Source organism: Mus pahari, chromosome 1 (assembly GCF_900095145.1).
Source record: "Mus pahari chromosome 1, PAHARI_EIJ_v1.1, whole genome shotgun sequence".
NCBI classification, from domain to species: domain Eukaryota; kingdom Metazoa; phylum Chordata; class Mammalia; order Rodentia; family Muridae; genus Mus; species Mus pahari.
Window position 1 is genome coordinate 170396491 of NC_034590.1, and position 19196 is coordinate 170415686.

The 19196-nt window shown below is 37.0% G+C and overlaps 1 protein-coding gene across 1 annotated transcript in view; it reads right to left on the reverse strand.

Moving 5' to 3' along the window:
- Nucleotides 1-19196, reverse strand: part of Pdzd8 (PDZ domain containing 8) — a 54553-nt gene that overhangs the window by 30126 nt on the left and 5231 nt on the right. Inside the window, exon 2 of the mRNA XM_021215726.1 lies at nt 3377-3499. Within this exon, the coding sequence (XP_021071385.1) occupies nt 3377-3499 (123 nt within the window). The remainder of the gene's footprint in view (nt 1-3376; nt 3500-19196) is intronic.

Genomic DNA, 19196 nt, shown 5'->3' on the forward strand with positions numbered 1-19196 from the left:
AAGTGATACAGACAGTAGGGAACTGTAATTGCTGGGAAAAACTAGAAGTCATGAGGCTATAATAAATGGGGAAAAGGGAGATGATTTGGGGTTGAGCATGTCAACACCTGTGGATTTCTATGTATTATATTTAACATGAAAACAAAACAAGAACTTTTAAAGATCTATTTTTAGATCCCATAAAACAAAACAACAACCTAAAAGCTGCTGAGAAAATACAATGTGACTCAGTGAAGGCCTAAATCAGCATCACCCACCTACAGTGAGCACAGAATGCACCCTGAATGTACTGCTTTGGAGCACAGAACCTAATTAACAAAACTCTATGGCCCCCACTTAACTGGTCATATTCTTTTTTTGGGGGGGGGTTGTTTTTTTTCAAAACAGGGTTTCTCTGTGTAGCCCTGGCTGTCCTGGAACTCACTTTGTAGACCAGGCTGGCCTTGAACTCAGAAATCCGCCTGCCTCTGCCTCCAGAGTGCTGGGATTAAAGGCGTGCACCACCACACCCGGCTTAACTGGTCATATTCTTAATTTGTCGATAAAATCAGCCCCTCACACCCAAGTCTTTCACATAACAATATGATAAATCCCTCTTAGAATTTAGAGCCAAAACCATTTTCTAGTCAACATGTATATTTATCAGAAAATATATGAACTTTAGAAAAATGATGACTACCTGGATTTTGTAACTTTATAATATATGCATATTTTAAAGCATGCTATACAAGATAACCATATTTTGTCAGTTAAGAAATAAATTAAGCCGGGCATGGTGGCACGCACCTTTAATCCCAGCAATTGGGAGGCAGAGGCAGGCAAATTTCTGAGTTCGAGGCCAGCCTGGTCTACAGAGTGAGTTCCAGGATAGCCAGGGCTAAACAGAGAAACCGTCGGGGGGGGGGGGAGAAAGAAGTTAAATTTTTAAAAATTCACTAAGTTTTATTTGGTGTGGGAAAATTGATCTCTACAGAGTTGTTTTCGAGTTATTTATCTTCTTACTATAACTACACTTGAGTTTTACAACCATCTGTGACTCTGGTTCCATAGGGACTGGATGTTCTCTTCTGATTTTTGCAGGTACCAAGCACACACATGGCGCACACACATACTGCAAGTAAAACACTCATACACATAAGAAATAAATATATCTAAAAGAGTTATTTATTTCATTGGGAAAATATACTCTGAAAATCTTTTAACAGTTTGATTTAAAAAAAAAACAAACCCCGCACTTGGGAGGCAAAGGCAGGCGGATTTCTGAGTTCGAGGCCAGCCTGGTCTACAGAGTTAGTTCCAGGACAGCCAAGGCTACACAGAGAAACCCTGTCTCAAAAACAAAAACAAAAAACAAAACAAAACAAAACAAAAAACTTCATGCATGCTTTTAAATCTGAAATTACTTCAAAATAAACAGCAAGAAATGTTTTTTAAAAAAATCGACAAGCAGTTGTGAGCTGCCTGATAAGAATGCTGGAAACAAATCTCGGGAGCACTGGAAAAGAAGAAAGTCCTCAACTTCACAGCCGTCTCTTCCTTCAGTCCTAAGTTTTGTTTTGGTTTTCAACTTGATGCAAGGTCCAATTTCTAAAAGCTTAGCAACATTTATAAAAATATTAAGCTACGACTATAACAGTAAATTATTTTTAAAGTATCTCAAAAATAGGTGTGTGTGTGTGTGTGTGTGTGTGTGTGTGTACTACAACTCCAGCAAACTTCAGTTCATCACAGCAAGCCAATTTAGAACAACTTTACCTGTTCAAATGGTCTATAGAAACTTTTAATTGTCTTTCATTCTTTTAATACTGTTGAATATTCTATTCACTACAATCTTTTTCATACTACTAAATAATTATGGTGAAAACTATCTTGAAAGGTGTTAGACCTTTCTATTATTTCCAAAATGTAAAATTATCATTTTCTGGGCCTTCTAAAGGGCACTTTTATTGTTCTTCTCTTTTTACCCTTCTGGTGTCACTCTGTCTAAATACCTAGCCTAGTACCTACTGTATCTGTTTTATTTTACACGATGGCTCCTTTTATGATATAACAGCATATTTGGTCTCCTTTTTTTTTTTCAATAAGACTCTTGTCAAGACTTTCTGACAAAATAAACCATAACCATTAGTTACCATAAGACTTAAGAAAATGAATTAGAAAAATCAGTATACTCATAATTATCTATTTGCAAAGACTCAAATGTATTAGGTACAAAATATAACCCTACTACTCAAGTACTTATCTGTATCATTAATTTAGAAACGAAAATGAAAAGTTACAAGTAGACAGTGGTATAATCAACTGTTACGGAGAAACGAGTCTAAGGACAGTGTACTGTATTTAGAACTCAAAGCAGTTATTAAGGAGGTAGTGTGAGAACTAGGACAGGCTGGTTCCAAAAAGCAGGAGACAGTATGGGCCAAGAAAGCAGGTAGAGATTGCCCTTTAAGATGTCTCGGCAGAAAAGTGGCAGGCTCTAGTCCAGATCCAGGCAACTGCCTATTTTATATGGGCTATCAATAATTCTACATTTTTAAGTGGTTAAAAAAATAATCAAAGTACCACTTTATCACACATAAAACTTAACTGAAAGTGACCAAGTTCCAGGTCAAAGCCAAGCTGGTTCATTTATGTACTGCCTGTGCCTCTGTAGTACATATCAGAAATGAGGAGACATGGCAGACACCAGGGGAAGTTACCATATCTGTATTTGCTACCTGGCTTTTTGGAGGATATCTTGTCAAACCCTCTCTTAGGAATGCCAGTGTAGCTGACACACTATGAGTTACGGGCTGAACAGAAGGGAGTGAAAAAGAAGATGGATAAAAAGACACTCATAGGTCAGTGGATGATCTGGATGCCATCCTGGAAGCAAAAGGGAAGTCACTAAGATTTAAGAAGTAGAGTGACGGCTAAATTGCATTTTAAAGGTCATTCTGCCTGTTAATTTAGGCAAGAAATGAACAGTGTGAACTACAGTGGTAAAATACTGAGCCTAGAAAAGACTACTTCCAAACACAGTGTTCATAGTCTGATTTAGTCACTTAATGAGCATTTTTAATAATCATAATTCAAAAAAACTACTATGCTAGGAATGCTCTTCAATAGGCAAAGTTAAGATAAAATGTCAGCACAGCACTATTCATCTAAAAAGTTGGAAATTATTGCAAAAATAAATGCTTCCAAGTGACTTTCTAAATATGACTTATTTTTGCAAACTGGAAAAGAAATGCTTTCATTAGACTTATGTATAAAGCATTTATAGGTTAAAAATAATATAACATAAACTAACATTAAAGCAGAATAAATATAAACAGTCTTTAATATATTTCTATCATTCTTGGCCACATAAGTAAAGAGAAAACAAAGAACATACCTGCTACATTCTAACAATGTAACTTTAAGCCGGCCTTCAGTAAGTGCCCATTGTTGAATATGGATAAGTTCTTCATCTTCTTCAAATCCTTGCAAGGCTTGGTATGGAAAAAACGGCTTAAACCTGATAAAAGTAAAGATAAGTCTGAATTTCTGAATAATAATCATAGTTTAGAGCAAACTGAATAACGACCTGTTTAACAAAAGACTCAAAACATTTAATAATGTGTTTGCTCTACAAAACTGAAGCACAGCACAACTGGAAGGTAATGGTGCCTTCTCTAGACACCCTGTTGACAAGCCCAGGACACTTAGAACACAGAAAAGGAAAACCCAGAAGATCCAGAAGGCCCTCAACTTTGGATGGAGACAGATTCTTTGGACCAGATGAGAAGCATCTCCTACAGTCCCTGATCAAAATTTAGAAAGCAATGTCAGTGGACACAAAATGATAGTGATTAGTAAATAATAATGATAATAACATAAACAGCAGCAAAGATAACTACTGAAGATATTATTTGTTAGCAATGGGAATTAAGAAAACTCATATAAAGCAATTCCCATTGCTAGCAAATAATATCTTCAGTAGTTAACTTTACTGCTGTTTCAAAGTTCTCACGTGAGGAGAGAGTAGGACAAGAATTGAGAGAGAAAGTGTTCATTTAAGGGGTGGAGGATGGGGAGTTGGTAGAGGGTAAATCAAAACTAAGTATGTATGAAAATGTCATTAAAAAATTCCTGTCTCAAAAACAAACAAAGCAGATATAAGCACTGGGATAGGAAAAACCAATATCCAAGAATTACTATACTGTATTAACTTGAAATGTCTTCTTTCTACCAAAAAAATTATAAAAATGCAAACAAACATGAAAATATGATCAACACAGCATGAAAATTATGATGATGATGATGATGATAATAATAATAATAATAAACCAAACTGTTCTTGAGAGTGAACAGACTATAGATGTCATCAACTTAAAGCAGTGATATAATATATTGGAAAAAGGCAAAAAGATGACAAGAAAAGATATTAGTTAAGTCATCTATCTTATACGGTTAAACAGTAGATAACATTATAGTCAATATCAAAAATAGTTGTTACATTACAACATGGAAGCAACACCATAATTAAGCATACAGCTAACACCTTGTATTATAACTTACTTTCTATAGTAACTATATGAAATGGATAGGTATATAATTAGCACTCATTGTATATAGATGAGGAACCTGAGATACAAATCAGTTAAATAACTTGCTCAAGGGAAAGGCACACAGCTAGAAAGTGGTAGAGCCAAGATCTAGAAGTCTAGCTGTAAAACCTATGGCCTTAACCTTAGAAGCTACTAAAAAGAGAAACTGTTATAAATGGTCACTCCTACACCTTGAGACTTGAGGCAGTCAAGTAATTTTTATAAAACCTTTCTGTTTATGTTGTGGCCCAATGGTAAAAGTAAGTCGTGGGTTAAATTCTCAGCACCTAATTAAACCCTTCTGTTTAATTTTTAATTTTTAAGCATTAAAATGAAGATAGGAGCAAATGCAATAGGATGTAAAAACTGCTGGAATAGACTTAATTAGAAAATCTCTATTAATTCTAAAAAGACATACAGTCTATGACTCAACAATCCTAGCCCAAGCAGTATCTAATAGAAATGTACATCATGAAAAGATATGTATAAAACCATTCTTAACAACACTAAGCAATTGTCCATCATTATCCCACTACTTGTACAGTGGAATAGTATACAGAAAATTAAATGAAAAAACTACAACCATATGCATAAACATTTAATCAAAAAAGCTAGACCAAAAAATAAAAAATAAGCACACATAATATGATTCAATAAAGTTGAGAAATAGGACAAAAAGTGTGAAAAGATCAGAAATCAGGAAAATAGTTACTTTTAGGCCAAGCAGAATGAATAGATGGCATATGACATGTTTCTCTCTGTGTGTGCACTTACTTGTGTGTTCTGCTGTGCAGGTACACATATGTGTGGACATGTGTGGACATCAGAGAATCCTTGGGTGTCATCCTCAGTGAGATTATCCACCTCCTCTGAGGGAGTGTCTCCTATCACCTGGAAGTTACTAAGTATGCTTCCCCGGCTGGACAGGCCCTAAGATCCTCCTGTGTCCCCCCCACCCCACCCCAGTACTGAGAGCACAAGCACACCACCATCCCCAGCATTGCTATGTGCGTTTAGGGGAACTGAATTCAGGCCCCCCATTCTCGTTTTACAACTGTTCATCTTATCAATATTCTGAGCTAAACTGTCACAATTACAAACTTTTCATGTAGTGAGTTAAATCTTCAATTAATGTTTAAGGACAAGAAACAAATTTGATTTTTAAATGTGTGTTACTTTAGTATATTAAGTATATATTAAAATGTATAATTAAAATTTTACACCTACAGAAGAAGCTAAACCTCCTTCTCATATTGGATGACAGCATCTTCTGTAACATTACTCTAAGATGTCTTTTTAAGATTGTTCTGTGAAACACCCTGAATGCCAGCTGGTGACATCTCCATCACATGGCAGCAGGAAAACTGTTTGCAAACACTGTGATCCTTAGAAAAGGGTTTACTACAAACCCAGTATAAAAATATGCTGAGGTCCAGAGCTACTCGACTTTAATCAGCTTGTGAGTTCTTTCCTGGATGATAAATTTACTAGAGTTTTTAGCCCAGTAAAAGGCAAGCTAACAATTAGTTTTTAAAAGGACATAGCCCTTTAATACAGAGCAAGAATTCTACCTCTAGAAATATACAGGCAAGGTGGATGGAGGATTTGCCAAGGAGGCAAAGTATTATGAAAAGAACACAAAAATTAAAGCAATATAAATAGATACCACTCTCAACTCCATTATATAAAAAAGCATATGATTTCAGTAAGGTTTTTCATCTCCTGTTTCTTATTTAAAAGTCAGGTAGGTTGTATTCTTTGTGAAATGAAGCTTTGTTTTGTTTTTGTTTTTTTGTTTAATGCTAGTACTTTCTAAACTGCAAGGTATCATAAATGTTACCTGCTAAACATAGAATTCATCAAGTATTTATGTCACCTCTGAAGTACCTGTCCTGTTTAAAAGTCTGTTCCATATTTAAAAAGGACACATGGTCTGTCTTCTACACCCATATACTGAGATCTCAGTGCATGCCTGCAAGAAAGCACACTTTAAGAGCAACATTTTCTTACTAAATGATAACCAAAACTACTATGAACACTATTGGTCAACAATCAGGAGAGATGTTTAAACCTTAAATATTATCTGTGGTAACCTTTTTGTTTTCTCAGGGAAGCAAAGGCACTGAGAAATAAAATGGCCTGCCTACACAACTAGCTCATTAGAACTATTATCACAACAACTAGGCCTGTCCCACTTCTTATCCAGCTAGCATTTATGTGGGAGGCATTGTTTTAGCTTTGTCTATTCTCAATTCAAAGAGTATCATGAAGATAACAAAAACATTTCCAAATACTTATTCTATACACCACTATATGTGAATGTACAAATATCCTGTAATATAAAGGAGAAAATTATAAACTAAAGAGAACAGAGATACAGCCAATAAAAGCAGAGTCGCACTCACACCCAAGGCTAGTTCTTCTTTCAAAATAAAGCTGTATTTGAACCTGAAGATCTTGCCCACCTTAGGTGGCATTGGCAAAAGCTGTTAGACTAGTGTGTTAACAAAATAATATGTACTCTACCATTAACATACTCTTAGGGTAGGTATCTGGGAAGTAGAGGGTAAGAATCAAGAAGGAACAAAAGACAAGGAGAAAACTTAAAGATATAACTCAGATGTCTTTTATTGGGGTTAATGATCTCATGTCAGCTTCATTTGAATGAAGGACAGGTCTCTACTCATAGCTGGCCCCTACTCCCTGCTGATACATTCCATATCCATTTTAATGCCCATAATTTCTTCCTTTGTAGAACGCTTAATTCCTTCGCTCAGATTTTCTATGATTTCCCCATGACTTTCTGGTTTTCGGGGTTTTTTTTGTTGTTGTTGTTGTTGTTTTCTGGTTTTTGTTTTTTTTGTTTTTTTTTTTGTTTTTGGCTTTTTAAAAATAAGGCAATTTAAAGTATTATTGTTTACTTGGTCTCAGACTTTGGCTTTAATACTTATTAGGTTTGAGACCTTTCAGGCAAGTTACTTCAGCTTTTGAGAGGCCCAGTTTCTTTTTTTTTTTNTTTTTTTGAAATCTGAACTGTGTGTGACCAGCCAGTCTGAATCTGCATTATGTCTGTCATTATGTTTTTTTTTTTTTAAAGATTTTATTTTATTTATTATATGTAAGTACACTGTAGCTGTCTTCAGACACTCCAGAAGAGGGAGTCAGATCTTGTTACGGATGGCTGTGAGCCACCATGTGGTTGCTGGGATTTGAACTCCGGACCTTCAGAAGAGCAGTCGGGTGCTCTTACCCACTGAGCCATCTCACCAGCCCCCGAGAGGCCCAGTTTCTTCATTTGAAAAGATAGCAGGAGTCCAAGCTTCATGGAGGTCCATGTCCAGAGGTCCCTGTCTCGAAGAATGACCCATTGGCCCAACCCAATTGGCACCTGAACATAAGGAGAAAAGGGTTCGGCAACAGTTCCCAAATTAGGAGGCACCTTATTTTCTCCAGTACATTCGAGTACATTCTGGTCTCCTTGGTCTTTTGGCAGAGGAAGCTGATGGTCCATCTTGGGTTCCCGAGAGTCTTGTCACTCCCAGGCGCCGGAAGTTGAGGATGCAGAAGATGATGAGTTTCAAGGCACAACAGAGCCCAAAGCGTCCTATCCAGTCTACCCAGAAGCGACTGTTCCAGACTTGGAAACAGATTAAACACTTTACTGCGGTGAGGGCATTCGAGTGGTCAAGGCCAAAGGGCAATGTGTCTCTCCTATTCACTTCGTTTCAGCATTTCTGGCATTACTCTCTGCCCCGCTGGCAGAAAGTGTGGGGGTCTACTGGGCTTAGGTACCTGATCCCGCTTTGGCCCACCCAGTCACTAGGGAGGATTCAGCAACTAGAGTGTTTACTAATGATACAGTGTTTTTGACAGTCCTGATATTTCTCATGTGCTGCCTTGCACTGCGCTCTCATCCATCATTCCCATTTGTCATTGGTGGGTCACTATGCATGTGTCCCTCTAATCCAAGTGATCCAAAAAGCTTGTCTTTGGGGTACAGGAGAGTTTTCTAAACATCAGTTCATCCATCAATTTAGTTTTCCAGTCTCTAATTACTCACAAGTTACCCCATTGGATGGATGCGTCCAAGTATGCAATGAGAATCCTGTGCCCTGGTTTCCAGAATGGAATTCCCATGCCATGGTTCTAAAGAATTCTGTGCCTCTGAATGGATGACCTAAGGTGCTTGTTGACTTGTCTTGGAGATGCTCACCTGGCCTGGATGAAGATAACTTAGGTGCCGAGGGCCATGCAGGAGGAATGGCAAATGGCTTTAGAACTCATGGAAGTTGGCTCACAGGTTACCACAGTCACATAGGTGAGCCTTGGTGTGGCAAAGCCCCAAGGACCACGTGCCCTGAGGACTTTATGCTGTTACAGAGTTCTGTTCTTCTTGCTGCCCTCATATCCTTCTTAATCTAAGAATAGTATGAAAACTTTAAGGGAGCTTCCAGCCCCTCACTGTGCAGTATCTCTGGCACTCACATTACTAGTGTTTGGTCTCTTTCAGACACTGCTGCTGGAGCAGATTAATGATTCTATCACCATCCTAGGAAAGAACTTAGAGATGCAGATTGTCAGCAATGACCACGACTCTTAGAAAACATTTGGAAAAATAAATTTGTTAGTGAAACTAGGTTGAGATGTTTTCGCTACTGGCTGATATAAAATAATCTTAAAGGCACACTCTTATTAGTTACGCTAGGGACCTTTTATGGTCAGGGAACAATGGCAGCACTGGCTGACATAACTCTCACTGAGGCTGGACTGAGACAGGGTTTCTCTGTATGGCCCTGGCTGTCCTGGAACTCACTTTGTAGACCAGGCTGGCCTCGAACTCAGAAATCCACCTGGCTCTGCCTCCCGAGTGCTGGGATTAAAGGCGTGCACCACTACGCCCAGCTACGGTAATTGATTTCTTATACTCAGTTTTGCCCTCAGCTTCCTGATACAGTTTAAGAATTGCTGATTCTTTTAAGATTCTTACAAGATTATTTTTAAAGATAAATAATAACTACTCCTTTCTTTGTAACTGCAAATTGCATCCTGTCAGTAAAAGAAACTGGCTGAGCAAACTCCCTAGCTTGCTCACACTTTGTTAATCTATAACAAGTTGCTTAGTTACGAATGTATGTGGGTTTTGGGGAATAATTTGTTTTCTTTATCTGTACTATGTAATGTTATTTCTTGTAAAGGTATTGGAAAACCCACTGTATTTTCATAACCATTTACTAGAAGAAAACTAAAACCTCAGCACATTGTAATTTTATATTGCTTTGAAAGATTTGGGATGTATAAGCTATGGAAGAAAGAATAAAGTATGAGGGTTGGAGCACTCATCAAAAAAAAGAAAGACAGCAATAGTGTTCATCTTGTACAAGAGTTTTAAGAATTAGATGAGTAGTTTTTATAAAGCATGTGACACAGGGATATAATCTAGAAATACTTCATATCAAGCTCTGTATACATGTATTAAGGCTGTCCTTCTGTAGACATGTCAAAGAGCAAACCTCCCCCTACTCCTCCTCCACAATGAAACATTTCCGAACCTCCACTGACTCAAATTTTACATTTATGGCTAGCTCTCTTCCCTCAGCTTTAGATTTCAGATGGCCTTGAGTTCAGTGCCTATAACTGTTTTAAAACCAGTGCCTATAACTGTTTTAAAACCGTACCTTGCATGGTATATATCAATTAGCAATTACAAGATCAATATCCCTCCCCAATTTAGTTTTTCTAGCCATTAAAATTTAAAACTTCTGTAAATCACACTATATGTTCACATGTATCCTTGATTCTGGCAACTCATAACAATGCATGGAACTTAATAATCCTCATTTTCTATAGGTGGAGATTAAAGATGAGACACTCAAATATCTTGTTTGTTATTACACGATAAATGGCAAAGTCAAAACTGCATCAGGTCCATTCTTATTCCTGTATGTCTTGCATCATCAACATGGACTAACAGTTCTAAATAGCAACTGAAAACAATGTCTGTATCCAATATTCATCAAAGGTGACTCAGAAAGAACAAACAAGAACAGTTCCTTTATATATAGTGAAGATAAACATTAGGTTAAACTAGCGGTTTGCACTCTGTTCTTGGGATCCTCACATGTGTTTTTCAATTACTGAGGACTCCAAAGAGCTGTTGTTTCTAGGGATAATGTCCATTAATATTCCCCATGAGTAATTAAGCTTACATTCTATTAACTGTCATTAGTGACATCATAACTTATCATGTGACTTCTTGAAAACTCCACTGTAAAGAACTAAACGGGAAAGGCAAATTGCATTTTTATACTTTATATTACTATGAGTATAATTTTGACTTGACAGGGTACCCTTAAAAGATCTGAGAGAACCAGTCAAAAGAGTGCCTCAACTACATTATAGAAAGAGTTAAAGATTTTAACTCTTGTGTGTTAGAGTTTGTATGCAGGTATACATGATTGTGGAGACCTGAGGTCAGTGTTAGGTGTCTTCTATCAAACTCCACCTTACTTTTTTAATCATTTAAGTTTATTTTATGTGTATGGGTATTTTGTCTTCATGTAGGTCTATACATCATGTACAAGCCTAATACGTGCAAAGGCCAGCAAGGGATCCATGGGAACTAGAGTTACAATCAGTTGTAAGCCGCTATGAGGGTGCTGAGACTCAAACCCAGGTCCTCTGGAAAAACAGACAACGTTCTCAACTGCTGGACCATCTCTCTAGTCCTTCCAGCTTATCTTTTCAGACAGTGTCTCTCACTCACTAGGTCTGGTACTCACTGATTCAGTAAGGTTAACTAACCAATGAGCTCTAAAGATGCACCTTTTCTTGGTCCTATCCACACATCCCATGACCAGAACTAGAATTACAGGTACTTGAATACCATGTTCAGCATTTACGTGGATGTGGGAAATTCCAACTTAGCTCCTCATGCTCGCTCTAGACAAGTACTTAACCTAGTTACATTGTTTCTCACTACTATATTTAAAAGCAAAGCAAAACAAAAACACTTCCAAAAGGGGACTATTTTGATTTAGTCCTTTACCACAAATTATTTCTGGACTGTACAGTACCCCTTGTCAGAGGTATTAAATTTTATTGAATAAATCGTTTTTGTGGACTGGGAGAAAAGGCAGAAACCATAATGTACGACTACGGCAGTTCTGTCTGGCCACATCAAGACAGAAAACAAGCCATACTCTACACAGGAAGGCAGAGAGACTTGACTAGAGCAAGGAGGAAGAAATTATACTCTAAGGTTATAACTGTCCAGCTTTTGTTTTGTTTTGTTTTTCGAGACATGGTTTCTCTGTATAGTCCTGGCTGTCCTGGAACTCACTATGTAGACCAGGTTGGCCTCGAACTCAGAAATCCGCCTGCCTCTGCCTCCCGAGTGCTGGGATTAAAGGTGTGCGCCACCACACCCGGCTCTGTCCAGCTTTTTAATTGTTCTCTCTCAAGTAAAAGCAAAATATTTTCTGAAAGTATAAATGATTTTAATATTATCTATACCTCTATGTCTGTTTATAATAATCACATTCAAGTTGTAAATAATTAAACAATACTTGTAAGATTAGTGACTCTGTCTATCCTTTGAGAAATCTACACAAAATCTATTCTAAGAGAAGATTCACTCTACAGAACAGGGAAGCAATTGCTAAATCATATATTCATATAATTCTTTTTCTCTCTCAACCTTAAAATCTAGGTTCTCTTTTAATTGGTCTTAGGAACTATAAGCAGCATGACTTGTCCTATGGTAACCTAAAGCAGAACACAAATCCCCTTATCTGCTAATGCTACTGTTTCAGAGACAGGGTTTAAGTTACTTTTCAAGAAAAACCTTAAGAACACAGATATTTCCTAAGTTCCAACAACTATTACCAGAGTCTGGTTCAATAACTTCTCATAACCTCCAAGACTCTCAGAATCGAGTTCAAATCCTAACTCTAAAATTATTAAAAAGTTCAAGTTTTTAGGAATTTATTCAGTTGTTTATTCAGATTTTAAAGTGGTATTTAGATATTTTTAGTAAGTAATCTACTTTTTAAAAAGGCTAGAACATAGATATACTGTGCTTAGTAAAGTTTATTACAAACTAAGATCATCAAATTTTTTCTCTTTATTCACCTCCAAATATTCTGAACTTTATACTCTTTACCACATCAGCATTAATAAACAGAAGGAAATATTTTACTGCACATATTTAGCTTAATTCCTCCTTGTCAAAAGTTTGCTACTGTGGCCTGTTTAAAAGCCAAAAAGTTGGCAGGCAGTGGTGAAGCATGCGCTCGGGAGATAGAAATAGGCAGATCCCACTGAGGTCAAGGTTAGCCTGATCTATAGAATTTCAGGACAGCTAGGGCTACAGACAAACCCTGACTCAAAAAGAAAAAAAAAAAATGAATAAACTTTCCAGATATTGTCATGCTAAATTTATATCTGTCAGTAATAAGAACAAGAGACTTTCAGTGCCTTCTGTTTTTTTTTTTTTTAAGATTTATTTATTTATTATATGTAAGTACACTGTAGCTGTCTTCAGACACTCCAGAAGAAGGCGCCAGATCACATTACAGATGGTTGTGAGCCACCATGTGGTCGCTGGGATTTGAACTCAGGACCTTCGGAAGAGCAGTCGGGTGCTCTTACCTGCTGAGCCATCTCACCAGCCCTTTCAGTGCCTTCTAAAAATAATTTTCATACAACCATATAATACCTTACTCTAGCAAATTACAGAGAACTAAAAGACCTGAATGAGTTATTTACATTACCAAATGACTAAGGTAAGACTATATGTAGTCAGCAACTATAATCATTCTACAGGGAATGGGAGAGAGAAATAGCTCATTATGTAAAACACTTGCCACGCAAGGGACCCAAGTTTGGTTTCCCAGCACTCATGTAAAGCAGGATGCAGTAGCACCTGTCTATAATCCCATGTTCTTATGGTGAGCTGGGAGGTACAGACAAAAGAATCCTTGAAAGCTTGAAGGCCAGCTAGCTTGGCAAATAAGAGACTATCTCGAAACAAAGTGGAAGGTGAAGAATAGTCTGGATATTGTTCTCTGACCTCCAAAACACACACTCACAATCACACATACTCACACACACACAGAGGCAGGGGGTGGACGACTTTAAAAAACAGTTGTGAAAAAAAATCAGCATATAACAAACACTAGATGTGTAATTTTCTAGATACTTATATCTACATGCATAAACTGTCTAAGAACAGAGCACAAGTTAATTTTCAAGACAGAAACTCCTGGTCCTTACTACTGTGCATGCGCTCGCTCCCTCGTGTTCAGCTACTAAGCAGAAAACATCAGCTCATTCATGCTCCCTATGGTTTGCTGGGTTTTTTTGAGATATGGTCTCATGTGGCATAGACTCAATACATAGCTGAGGATGGTCGCTGCCTCCACCCCTCTCCCTCCACCTCCCAAGTGCTAGGATTGCAAATGTGTAAGACAGAGTTACTACTGCTACAAAAAACTTTCCAGCAAGTAACTGTGTAGAGGTAATTACAGATTTGACCCTAGGAGCATCATCCTTCCTTAATATCATTCCTAATTGCCTGTTTAACTGGTAAAGATCTTAGCAATGACAAAGTAAATAAAGTACTTGTGGTGGCTTCAATGAGAATGGACCCCATAGGCTCATATTTTGAATACTTGGTTCCCAGTTAGCAGAACTGTTTGGGAAAGATTAGGAAATGTCATCTTGTTGGAGTAAATGTGGTTGTATATCTGGTTATGTATCAATAAGTGAGCTCTCAGCTAGTGTTTGCCAAGATGGTCAAGGACTCTAACCCTCTAAAACTGTAAGCCTTTGGAATGGTATCTTATCATAGCAATAGAAAAGTAATGAAATCAGTACTTAATGCAAAAGAATAAAGCCTCCTGGCTTATTTTTACTACAGTAGCCACAGTATTTTTAAGTATACAACAAGAACTAATTTTGTTGGGGGGAGAGAGGTTGTCCAGCTCTGTTACTAAAGCAAATCAGAGCCCAGCTATTTCAGTATCCCACTCACCATACAATCAGCTTCACTCTTCCCACATGAAGAATTTATGGTGCCCAATGTGCTGACTATAGAATAAAGAGAAATGTGTTCTAAAACACTCGGCTGATTTCACAAAAATTGGCAATTATACACTAGACGAATGAAAATATATTTTATTCTTATTCTATATCAGTTCAAGGAAAGAATAAGTTAATATTGACGGTTTTAGGGATGTAAAATTAAAAACCAAGGCTTTTGGAATGCAGAGAAGGCTGCAAAAAGCACCCACATTTGGCTTTTCATTGTGTGGAAAAGAGGAACTAGTACCCAATTCAGGGGCTAGGGTTAACATCAAAGTCTTTGTAAGGGACTGCTATCTGCAGGGAGAGGAGGCACACACCTCTAGAGACTATACAAAAGTATTTGTTTTTAAATCATCAGTCAACAATAATCTTTAACCATTAAGAAAAACAAAAAGCAAGTTAGAGCTAAAACAATTGCTCAGTCAGTAAAGTGCTTGTGCAAGCATGGGGAAATGAGTTCAATCCCCTAGAACCACATATAAGAGACCATAGGCCTGAGATCCTGAGGCTAGGAGGCAGAGACAGGACAACCCCCAGAGCTAGCTGGCCAGCCAGTCTAGCTGAATCTGCAAGCTTCAAGTTCAGCAAGAGAACTTGTCTCTAAAAATAAAGTGGAGAGCAACTGAGTCAGAAACCCAACACCAAATTCTGGACTGCATATGCACAGGCATATGAACGCACATATGCATGCACATATAGACACATACACATACACCCTCCTTAAAAGGGAAGGAGGGGGGCTAAACACACTCCATATACTCTGTTTAAGAAATCCAAAGAAAAACAAATAATCAAGAATGAAATGTAATCTTTTTTCCCTTTTGTGGCCATCACAGGACTGTGAGCCACCAAAATGTAGTTTAGTCCCTTTGTGAATTCTGACCAAAGCAAGAACCACAAACGGCATTTCAAAGTGCCTTCTTGACTTCTTTTTTTTTTTTTTTTTTTTTTTTTCCCCGAGACGGGGTTTCTCTGTNTAGCNCTGGCTGTCCTGGAACTCACTCTGTAGACCAGGCTGGCCTCGAACTCAGAAATTAGTCTGCCTCTGCCTCCCAAGTGCTGGAATTAAAGGCATGTGCCACCACGCCCAGCTCAATGTGCCTTCTTACATTCTAGGAGAGATCATGTTTTCCCCTCTTCCAAAGAGCTGAGACAGAAGTGTAATGTTCAATCTATGTCCAATAGAAAGGATGATGAAGTTCGGGTTGTCTGAGGAAATTACAAAGGCCAGGGTTATAGGAAGAATATGTCATCTACATGAGCAAACACAGCAAGAAAAGGCTAATGGCATAACTGTCCATGTGAGCATCCACCCCAGCAATGCGGTCATCACCAGGCTAAAGCTGGATAAGGAGATCCTGGAGAGGAATGCCAAGTCTTAATAAGCAGAAAAGAAGAAGGGCAAACACAAGGAAACAACTGAAGAGATGCAGTTGTAATAGAATCTCATTAAAGACTGCTTAAGTTAATTTTTTTATAAAGAGATAAAGAGGAAGAGTTGGATCCACACATACTGTTGGGAGAGATACCTTGTTCCTTGCAAATGTATCTGTGGGTCACAGCTCTACTGCACTTTGTTGTTAAGGAGAAGAATGGAAGGAATAGGAGAGGGCAGGTGCAGAGAGGAAAGTGGAGAAAGAACTGAGAGGCATCTACTCAGTGTACATAATGACTGCACATGCTTGACCATTTACGTGCTTGACCATTTATGTAAACTGCAAAATAATACTGGGAATAGCAGGAATAGATTTTTAACTACTCAACACTATTTGAATACCTGTAAAAGACTGGCAAAATACTGTAAAAAAATATTCAGCATTTACTCAATGAGACTGGTGGAAGGAAGTTAATGGTATCATTATTTGTGTTGAAGGGTAGAAACTTGGACTTCAGATATCAATGTTGAACTATTATTGCATCAGATGCCTCAAAGAAGCTAGAGAAATCTCACCAAGAGAGAAGAGAGAGACAGACAGATAACGAAACAGGGCAGGGAGAGGGGGAGAAGAAAGGGAGAGGGGAGAGAGAACAGAAGTTTGCTTAGAAATGTTTGAGTCATACACTCTTGGGCACATTATAAGAAGTATGCTAGACTATGAAGTATCTGCTCTGTACTTGCTTATTAGTATTAGTTGAATTTATAGCAATAAAACTGTCTTCTGTCAGTGTTTACTTTTCAGCCTGATGTCTAAAAACCCTATGTATGTTTCAAGGCAACTAATTAATTTCATGAAATTAAACAAAAATCTGTTTTTCTATTTTTCTGTAGAAATTATCCACAGTCCCCATTAGCTTTCCATAAAACAAAACTCAAAAGACCCTTTAAGAAGTTGAGAAGCATTTTTTTTTGTTTTGTTTTGTTTTGTTTGTTTGTTGTTTTTGGTTTTGGGTAGGCAAGAATCATGTGAGTTTTGTCTTTGTTTTTTCAGGGTAAAGATCTGAAAAAGGCCAGGCAGTTAAGAGTTCAAAATTTTCAGGTGCAGAGAGTTTCATAATCTTCTTTTAAAAATTAAAAACATAAAAACAATTGAAGCTTACAGGCCTAAAAGCATCTAGCCCACATAGCCCTCTGAACTTGGAGTAATGATTGTTTATTGCTACTAAAATAACATGGAACTCTGGGATTCCTGAATTTTTCCTATTATTTATTTGTTGTTTATTGTTTATTTATTTAGGACTCTGAGAAAGCCACCAATCCCTTCTAAGCCTAAGTTTCTGTATCCATAAAAATAAGATATCTCTCTTGCTTGTGAGAGAGACAGCAAGTGTGTGGATTGCTTAGAGTGCCTGCCAGACACCCATAGGAAAGTTATTTTACTGTCCAGCTCATCTTATAAACTGCTAGTAATAGTTTACATCAATATTAAATGTTGGGTCAGGATACTCCTCCAACATGATACACTTTATTTCAGGAATAAACTCTCATTCTCTGAGATAGCCAATACATATATACATTATTGATTAAAGTCTAACTTCTTCCTTATACACATTTACCCTCAAATGTCTAAAGCAGTTTATCAATGCATTTCAATAGCAATAGCATCTTCAGGAAAACCAGAGAACACTTAACTCTAGCTTTACTTTTTGCAGTGGATTTGTGGAATTGAGTAGTACCAAACCCTATATATAGTGTTTTTCCCTAGACATACAATACTATATATAACAATAAGTAATCATGTGATTGCTTAAGCAGAGATATTGATCTATTCGTGTTCCTCACAAACTGAAGTCTTAAGTATATCCATATGCCACTATTATTAATTTGATTGTTTGCCCTAGAATACAAATAGCATGACAGCATTTGTTTCTTATGACTATTTTTATCACCAGCATACCCAGTAAAGAACTAGATATATGCAGTATGCAATCAGCACTTACTGAAAAATAAATGACTTTCTAAAACGACTTTGTGATTCATCTCTGAGAAAATGATCTTGAAATTCCATTTACAAAAAGACATGAAAACATATTTCCTCTGAGCCATAATGTAAGAAAAAAACAACGCAGATGAAAATTAGCTATTATATTACGTTATTACTTCAGGATGGCTAGAATAAACACTAATATCATTGTTTCTAGTATCTTGAAGTAGGAACGGTTAGATATATTTCCTAGTAATATTAGTAAATAAAGCTAACCATTACTATATTCAAGAAATTTTAGAGTAATACACAAATTCCATTGTTTCTAGTATCTTGAAATATAAAAGGTTCATTACATTTTCTAGTAATATTAGTAAGCAAAGCGAACTATTACTATAGTCACAAAGAAATTTTAGTAGCCACCTTAAAGGCAACATACTATTTTAAGTTACACACAAAAAAGTATGAAAGAGTAAGTACAATACATCATACCAGCAAAAAAGTTTTGTCAGTTTTTTTGTGAATTTACTTTGTAAGTTTCTAAGAGAGAATGGATTACTTAAAATCATCTTTACCTCAAAAAATCAGGGAAAAAAATTTATATGTAACTGACATTGAGAACAAATGCTCTTCCTCATTCCATTACACCAAGAAATAAATTATGTATATACCGCATTATAAAGTAGGAGGCTTTACAGACCAAGCCTAATTTAGTTCTTAGAAATCAATGGTGTGTACATTAATATAATGGTGTTATTGTCCTGTCCCTCAATCTTAGCAGGATAATATAGTACAGTCATACACTTTGCTTTCAAGTTACTGAGAATATCTAAAAATTCCTACAAATATATTTCAGAATGTTTACAGTAATTAAAAGACAGGCCAAAACAATTAGTTTCAGTAAAAACTAATGCTCAAAAGATATTCTATACCCATGAATACCTATGACTTCCTCACATGTTCCATATTCAATAAACTCAAATACAATGCCAATCAAGTGACCATTTCCTCTTTTGTAGCCAAGAATTGTTTAATTACTGACCAAATCCACTCAAGCAAACCATTTTCCAAACTCAAACAAAAGGCAACACAGGGCCACTAATGGAGGAGCTAGAGAAAGTACCCAAGGAGCTGAAGGGGGCAGCCATCACTGGGAAGAGAGGCCCCTTGGTCTTAC